This window comes from Trichomonas vaginalis, chromosome V (assembly GCF_026262505.1).
Source record: "Trichomonas vaginalis G3 chromosome V, whole genome shotgun sequence".
In the NCBI taxonomy this organism is placed as follows: Eukaryota; Parabasalia; order Trichomonadida; family Trichomonadidae; genus Trichomonas; species Trichomonas vaginalis.
In genome coordinates this window covers 2893175-2902354 of record NC_067207.1, presented here as the reverse complement: position 1 = coordinate 2902354, position 9180 = coordinate 2893175, and the positions used below count along the sequence as shown (strand labels likewise).

At 29.5% G+C, this 9180-nt stretch overlaps 2 protein-coding genes and 1 pseudogene across 3 annotated transcripts, besides 1 other annotated feature; 2 read left to right on the top strand and 1 right to left on the bottom strand.

The window, feature by feature from the left end:
- Positions 1 to 1573: 1573 nt before the first annotated feature.
- Positions 1574 to 2665: a mobile genetic element.
- A 243-nt stretch (positions 2666 to 2908) lies between these two features.
- Positions 2909 to 3728, top strand: TVAGG3_0268840 (E set domains family; the record flags this gene model as incomplete). Its single annotated transcript, XM_001297924.2, has 1 exon — positions 2954 to 3661. The coding sequence occupies one exon, from the start codon at positions 2954 to 2956 to the stop codon at positions 3659 to 3661; it is 708 nt and encodes a 235-aa protein (XP_001297925.2).
- Positions 3729 to 3925: 197 nt separating this feature from the next.
- On the bottom strand, positions 3926 to 4240 carry TVAGG3_0268830 (annotated as a pseudogene). Its single transcript has one exon. A coding segment is annotated over exon 1 (315 nt).
- A 4694-nt stretch (positions 4241 to 8934) lies between these two features.
- On the top strand, positions 8935 to 9177 carry TVAGG3_0268820 (serine threonine-protein phosphatase family; the record flags this gene model as incomplete). The annotated part of the gene is made up of 1 exon (XM_051228524.1): positions 8935 to 9177. One exon carries the CDS (start codon positions 8935 to 8937, stop codon positions 9175 to 9177), a length of 243 nt encoding a protein of 80 aa, XP_051098254.1.
- Between the last annotated feature and the right edge of the window lie 3 nt (positions 9178 to 9180).

Genomic DNA, 9180 nt, shown 5'->3' with positions numbered 1-9180 from the left:
GGCAAACATTGATTTGAAATTATTTCTCAAGAAATATGGTCAACGGTTCATATTTAATTGTGGAATAATTAAGCCAACACCAATCGCTAAATAATTTTCTAAGTTGGTTCATAGCCTTAGATTGAAGATTGATACAGATTGGAAATTTGATGAATGTTTTGTGAGAAAATCATATAGGAATCTATTTAAATGAATATAAATTTGTATTCGACTTGAAAACGATATCAGTTTATAATTTATCGTTTTTGGATCATATTTGTGAATCATTCAAAAATTTCTGCCAAAATCGTATGAAATTAGGAAATTATTGATCATTATTACATAATCTATCATGTGTCAAATAGTGTCAAAACTAAATTGACCTAAAAATTGACCTTGGTCTTGAAAAAATTGAGAGATTATTAAAATTTGATTCAATTTAAGTGCTCCGAACGAATTTTTGAAAGAAAAGATATCGTTTTAAAACTAGTTTAAAACTTGATTTTGTTATGAAAACAAAACAAATTAACATAAACAACCAAATATTTACAATCTATTCTCTATTATTCATACCATAACTGCTCAAAATTTGGAGAATATAATTCTTGAACATTAAATATCTCCCAAGCGCAGTTTATAGGTGTGTTATCTGTCTGGAAACTTGTAGTAGTTGGTGTTTTTTCTGGTTTTGGCTTTGGTGTCGGCTTTTTGACAATGTTTTTACGGTGATAGCTAATCTTTGCCAGGTGTGTGCTATATCTATTTTTAAGATTGTTTGGTGATCTACCAATGAAAAATTGATTTAATTTGATACGTAAGCCTTAAACCGTTAGTATTTTCAATTGTTATTTAGAGAAAATAATAAATCAGATTTACTCTATCCTGGTGTGATTACACTTCTGAAAAATATTTAAAAGCGTGTAAAATCTTTAATATGTATGGATTTCGACCATTATTTCTATCTGACATGATAAAACTTTTTTTTGAAGAGAGAAAAGTGAGGTATTTAAGGTTATAGAAAAGTATTTTTTGATGGAAATATTTGATTTGAAATTTTGCACTATATGATAAATCATTGATGCTTCATATTTGATTTAAATAATTTTTCATATATTTACAATTTGAGTTAAATTATTATACAAATTTATTCTGACTTTTCAGAGAATTGAGCCTCAGCTCAATTCTCTGAAAAGTCAGAGTAAATTTGTCGTATACTCTATACTTTCAATAATTAGCTTGATTTTAAGGGAACCTTAAAATCGAGCATTGAAAAGTCAGAGTATACTTGAAATTTTATTGCGTCATCAATGATTATTTTCTAATATTTGATTTAAATAAATTTGAAAGTGATTTAAACATATGACGCTGGAACTAATTTTTCAGATTAAAATAATCGTCATGCAATAAATTCAATTCCAAAAGTTAATAATTTGAATAAAAACATATCAAATATATTTTTTGTCTTATTTAAATTCAAAAGTTGATAAATATGACGCAAACTGGCGTCATACTTGCGCCATGCTATATTTCTTCTGTTTTAAAGCTACTGCAGCTTCAAGAAGCGCATTTGCTTCCTGCAATAGGGGAATGTTAAGGGTCCACTGTAAAAATTGAAAGTCTCTCAAAATTGAGAGGCGATTTGCAAATAATCATTATCGTCTTTTTTCGAAAATCCACTTTTCCTAGTGTTCTGATTAATATTTTGTGAATGTAACAATAAAGTATATGTTTTAGTAAGATGATAATACATTCTATCACTTCAAATCACATAAAAATTGCAAAATCAGCGAGTTTTTATAAGAACATGATTTTTTCGAATTTTTTCGCTTCTGGATGCGTGTTTTGAAAAATAGATATTTTCGAATTTTGATTTTAATTTAAGTATAAATTTTATATTAGGAATTTTTTGACCTATTTCCAATCATTAATTCCTAAGTTTTTCTAGGAATTTAATTGAGAAGAAATTAGGAAATTCGCTTTAATGCCATTACATCCTAATATTGTGATGCATGTAGTTTATATTTATTGAGGCTAATGCCGGAATATCGTGCATTTTATAAAAAATTCAAAGAATTGACAATTGGATAGCACAAATTTAATTCTCTAGACAAAGTATTATTGTTTATATATTCAAAGCATTATCCTTCGTTTTGAAATGTTGGCCAAAAATTTGTGTTATTTTTTGTGTTTCAGCATAAATTATGTATTGACTTATGAAAGATAAGAATTTTATTCATTATCATAAAGATATACCAAAACAAATTGATAAAATTTAAAAAAATGTGTATTTTAGTGGGTATTATTCTGACTAATGCCCATTTTTAAACGATTTAATATTGACCATATCAATAGCCGACTCAATGTAAAAATTTAGATATTATTTTTTTCATTATTCAAACTTTGATAAATTTTAGTATAATGAATGATTTTGTTTCGTGTATGATACAGAAATGAAAAGCTTGATTAATATCATTTTGCATTTTTTCAAGAATGTTAGAGTACATCTACATTAAAAAATCGGATTCGAATTGCGATACTGCATCAAATTGTTGCACATCTGATAAGGATCTCAAAAGAGTAAAGTTAATTTTTTTGTGTTTTTTTAAGTTTTGGGCCTTAGTAAAAACACCATCCTGAGCAATATTTTTGGGACGACGATAGGCCTTATTTGGCCTTACAGTGGACCCTTAAGTTATGATATTTTATCAAATATATGCTCCTCATTAATAATAATAATGGTTTGATTGGTATTTATACCTGTTTTAAAAATCCAAAACTCGAATTTAGGATGATCTTTGGGTTTTTTCGAATTTGGATGATCCAAAAAGATCATCCAAATTAGCAACCCTAATAAAAGCTTTTTGTTAAGGATTTTAGTGCATTTTCCTTGAGATGTATTATATGAATAATTTCATTTTTGATGATGTTAATTTCGTTGATCTGCTTTGAAAAAAAGGAAAGATATGGAAACTGGATGGGAAATGCTAATGGAAGAGTTCCAGATCTCTCAGGATATCATGATTATGATGAATGCGCCGGAATTAACACCATCATTGTTGATAATAAATGTAAATGTATGGATGGATTTCCATTCGGAGATCCAAATGGAAAGGGATGTTATAAGTGTATTGATCAATGCAATGAAAGCGCAAGTTGTGTTTATCCTGGAAAATGTGAATGCGAAATCGGACTTTATGGAGATGGTATAACTGAATGCTATGTTCCTGTCCCATTCGTAATTGATACGCCTCCTTCTGATTTGCTCTCCACTGGAAATGAAAAAGTAACGATTCAAATAAAGCCATTACCAAGATTTAAACCGCTTAAAGCTTATTGTAAATTCGAAAACGTAGTTGTAACAGCCAATTCAACAAATGCTCACTCAATAACTTGCATTTCTCCAAAATTAAATCCGGGATCTTACAAAATTTACGTTTCTTTTGACAATATTTTGTATTCGTCAAATTATGCATTTGCTCAAGTTACAGGAACTGGATTTATTTCAGTTGGTAAAGGAATTTGGATTATTTTAATTGCAATAATTGGCGTAATAGTTTATTACTTTGGATTTGCTTCTAGAAATGGAAATTCTAGTCAGCAAGATGAAGCAAGAACTCCTTTCATTGCAAATTCAGGAAAAGATCAAATTAAGAAACGAAAAGGTGCAATTGACATGATTTAATTGGCTTGATTATGTATACATGTTAGAATTATTGTATTTGTTTTTGTTTAAAGCGATATATTATTTCCATAGTTTTTAATAATTCAAATTTTTTCTATTACAATACAAGCTTTCTGCAAGTTAGTTAAGGATCCGTTTCAATCTTTCGATTATAGCTCTTAAATCAAAATCATGAAAAAAAATCAAGAGATTTTCTTGGACAATTATAAAAAAGTCATGATTCTTATAAGAATTATATACATTTAGAAACAATTTTATTAAAAATTAACAAAAATTGGAGAATTTTGAAGAAAAGAGTTCATCCAAAGATTTTCTTACTGGAAATGTACCTAATCCAAACTTAAATGATAAGTTTGGCTTTCCTATATAAGTTAAATTTTGAGACATCGAGAATTCAAATTTTGGAGTAACCTGAGCAGATACTGTACATGTTGTAGTGTCATTAGTGATAAATAGTCAGCCGGAAACTGGTTTATCTGGTATAAAATCAGCAATAATTGTACGAGAATTTGAAACAATATCGTAGTATAATGAAAAATACGAATTAAGATGCTTGGAGTAAAGATTTTTAATACCCATGCTAATACTTTCACTTACATCGTTGTGGAGACACAAATTTAGTTGTAGAACTGTTGATTTTACAGGACGTGGGAATATTTTATACTTGAAACCCGTAAATGATGGAAATGAACAACTCTCTTCCCCTGTAAAAAATTTCAAGGTGATTTTTTTCCCAAAAACTTTGAGATCCTTTGTATTGGGCATCTTAAATTTAACTATGGTATATAGGTTCCACGAATCAAGAACTTTTCTCTTCTTGCTCAAGATATTATCCTTCAAACCAAGAAGTGCAGTATTTTTAAAATATTTTATAGTGAAATGCAATATAAATTAAGTGAGATGTACGGTAATTGATTCAAAATTGATATTTTTTAATCAAGATGTTTTCTTATGAATTATAGAGATTGATTCTCTCATTATATTCCATACACTTATTAGATATTATACATTGAATTAGCGCTTCAATAAAGTTCAATTTGATTTTGATCTCAAATATTTTATTCAATTAAATGAATTGACGATGTCTATTGTTATGCATCTTGCAACAATAACTAATTTGTAATCTACTTGCTTTTTTATCGTTGAGGCGGTATATTTCCGGAGCAAATTAAATTACATTTGGAAAAGGATTCAATATTTCACTAATTCTTGTCAATGAATACTTGAATCTTTAAAATTTGGAATGTCGAACTATATCTAAAAAAAATCTTAATTTCGAAAACTTCGGTTAATACAATAGTATAGTTTTTATTATTACTTACAATTTTTCTAGTATATTTAGAGATTAGTGATATTAATTATTGACTCTATTGTTTTGTGCTTAATTGGCACATAATTATCCAGCGAGAGAATTGAAGGAAGAATCACTCTTTCCTTCGCTTCCTTCTGGGTTTCATCATTTGGCTCTTCGATAGGTTTTTTACCTTGTCTCTGTAAAGCAAGGAATCTATTTTTTATATTTGTGTTTGTTCTCCCTTTAAAATACTTAGCAATTTTAGTCCACTTTGATCCATATAATTTATATTTTTCTAGCAATATTTGATCCTCTTCTTTTGTCCAATCACTGTTGTTAACATTTGGTGATAAATAATAGTTCCATCTTTCAAAACATTGTCTTTTATTTCTGTTGGGGAATTGCTCTGCAATATATGTCCAGACAATTGGATACGAATTATTTACTAATTTTATAAGAAGTTGATCTTCACTTTTAGTCCATTTGTTGTGTTTGAATTTAGGCTTTTCTACGTCTTTAATCGGGCTCATCTTATTGCATTGTTTTTGAGGCATCAAGTTTGCAGTCATACAAAAAATATTTGGCATATACGAATATTTCAATGCCGGTACACTCTCAAAAAAAGAACTATTCAAATCAATTCTATGGATTTTCGGGAGTCGAAAAACTACCCAAATAGCAAATTTATCATTTTTTTTCGACATTAAAAAATTTGTTTTGAGATCGCTCTCATTTTTTTCAGGGGGATTTTATAATTGACTTTTGTGAAGGATACCGAAATTTCCTAAATCGAAAATGCATAAATCAGTGGTCAACATACTCTTTTCACAATTGCATAATAATTTTTAAATGGAAACGAACCTTTTTTCAATTTCTAAATGACAGTTCTCTTCATTATTTAGCATATCAGAAATTGCATATCGTAAGCTTCTATTAAAGTACATATTTTATCCATACCTTCGAATTTTTTTAGGTTTCGATTTCTTAATTCATGTTGATTGAGGTTGAAATCATTTTCAGACATTTCAATTACTAATGTATTACCAATGAGATATAAATAATTAATGATTTCCAATATCCTTATTTGGCCATTGATAATCAAGATACAAATCAACCTTTATGATTTATGCAGACAATATATACGTCAAGTGAAACAAAATTCCTTATTAAGAAAAGATTAATAATGATTTTTCTATTTTTCATTTTCGAAGAAAAATCATTTTGATGATGTTATGGCTTAAACTAAGGGTTTCGTTTTGCGAAAAAAACGTACAATACGCAATTTCGCTAAAAAAACATTTAGCTAGCAATTTCGACCTTTGACTCCACTCAAGACGTCACTTTTTTAATTTTGCGGTATCATATTTTTGGAAAATCTTTATGAATATTATATAAAAAGTCTCTTTAATATCTATATTTCATATTTTTATCGATTTTTAAAGTTTTTGCGAAAAGTATTCAATTATTTTTGCTATTTGGTCGGGTAAATGTCAGATTTGCGACATTTTCTGATATGATATTCAGATTCTACGTTGATAATAATGCTTATAGAACCCTCTTGCTATTGTGTCAAAATTGCGAAACCGATAGCAAAAATATCTCGCAATATCAAAATTGAGATATTGAGTGAATTATGCATTATAGAGATTAAAAATCTGATTTGTGAAAACATCTCATCAGTTTCTAGCTAATTCAAAAATCTTTACTATCTTATTCGATTAAAATGAAAAGGGAATAGTTTCATTATGCTTTAAATGACAGCTTTATAATATAATCATAGTTTTCGCTCAATATGCAGCATTTTTTTTTCGAAATCTATGGTCAATATCCTAAATACTGATTGCTTTGCATTCATATCTCTTACATTTTCTATACCCACATCACTATTCATTGCTATTCCTATCTTTTTCATTTTTGTTTGTTTCTCATAATTTCTCAAAAAACATGATAACTTGATATTTGTAAATATCATACTTTATAACGTAAATAAGAACTTGACCTATTAAGAAAAGCAGTAATGAAAAGAAAATCTGAAATTCATAAAAATTACAAGTTTCTGATGACAATTAGCTTAATTAAACCAGGTACAAGATTATATAATTGTATTTTCTATCCAATTATCCATATAATATCTTATCCAGAAAAAATAACTTGATCAATACCAAATGATTTTTTAACTAGTAAATAAAGTATTTTCTTTACACACACATTGTATATCATAGTTTTTTTTTTTGGTTTCGCAAAACATCCAAAAACAAATATGCTATAAAAGTGACAATTTTAGCAAAACGAAACCCTTATTTTGAACTATATGAAAAAAAAAAAAAAAAAAAAAGGTAGTGGGGCCTCCAGGCACTTCGTGCCCTCTAGCCCCGAAGATGTTTAGTATGCAATGAGGTATAAAATGAGGTTTTTTTTGGGTGAAGGGGGCTTCCCAGGCACTTCGTGCCTTCTAGCCCTTAAAATTTTTGAAAGTCGTTGCTGTTGACTTTTCGGTAGAGGGCTCAAAATAGTATAACTATGTCCGGACAAGTAAGGGTCTATCGTCGCTACAGTAAAGTTACGGGCGTTCAAAGAAGTATACTTTGAGAAGCCTTTTCTGTCACTTTTCAGGAAAAAACATTTTTATTATATATATAAAATGAATTTTACAAAACCACCGTTACCCTTCTTTGGAAATAAGAGTAGATGTAAAGATATTCTATTGAGAGAACTTAAGAAACTACCGAATGGTCTAACATTTGTAGATTTGTTCGGTGGAAGTTTCTATATATCTCATTTGTGCCATACCGTATTCCCAAACTCAAAGATTATATGCAATGACTTCGACAACTATATGAACCGTCTCAAACATATACCAGACACAAACAAAATATTGAAAGAGTTAAAAGAAAAGATACCTATAGGTAAGATGGAACGTATACCATTAGATAAGAAAAATATTGTCAGAGAGGTTTTGAAAAAAGTAGAATATATAGACTGGGATAGTATATCTGCTAGACTATTATATAGTGGTTCTATAAGAGTTCATGACATTGAAACACTTATGTCAAACGTTTTATATCTTAACTATACAAAGGTTTTCAAAGAGGACATAGAAAAATATATTGAGGGTATAGAGTTTGTGAGATGTCATTGGACAGAGTTGTATGAAAAATATAAAAACAAGGAAAATGTTTTCTTTATAGTAGACCCGCCGTTCTATAACACATACGATTTCAATACCAAGTAGACTGGACTTTGAGAGACTCTTTAGAAACTTTAGACGTTTTACATAACCATCCATGCTTTTACTTTACATCCGATAAAAGTGGTTTGGAAACCGTTATGAGATGGTTAGAGGACATACATGACTATGAGTTTAGATACGATAAGATAGAATATGAGAGAGGTCCTATAAACCGGAAAAAGTGTCACAACAAAGAAATTTTACTAGTAACTAAATGTGGTTTGAAATAGGACTACTTGTTTTAGGTTTTTTCCATTGTGTCATCTATTTCTTTGACGTGGCAGAAAGATATAGAGAATATGAAGATGAACCAATGTCTGCAAATGTTCAGCATATGTACTCGTAAGAGATATTTTTATCTAATATTAAATGGACGCACAGAACTTAGCAAATGCACAGAAACCCGGACAACCAAACCCAGAGAATATTCCAAATGAAGTTAGAATACAAACTGCAATGGCAAACTATGGTCAAGTGCCAACAGATGTACAAATGCAAACTGCCATGTCAAATGACGCTGCGTTAGGCTTACCACCATGGTATGCAAATATGAGATGGAAAGAGTTTTATACAAACCCTGAAGTGGGATATAAACAACTCTATGCAGATGACGCGAACACAGGAGTTGACCCAGAGTATGTTTTCTACCAGAGGAGAAATAGAATGTATGAGCTCCAGTTAAAAAATGCTATGGAACTCAACAGGAAACGTAAGAGACTAGGTGGACATTAGATTTTTACATATAGTAAAATGGGTTTCTTTGGAAGAATAGGAAACTTCTTTCGAAATGTTGGAAGAGGTATATGGAATGGAATAAAATCTGTCGGAAGAGGAATTTGGAACGGAGTCAAAAATATTGGTAAAAGAGTAGGTCAGTTCGTTGGTATTATACCTAAAGACCCTGAACCAGAAGAACAAGCTCCTGTTATACAACAGCCTGAACCTGCACCACAGTCTAGTTGGCAACCAAATCCAACACCTCAACCGTATTAAAAA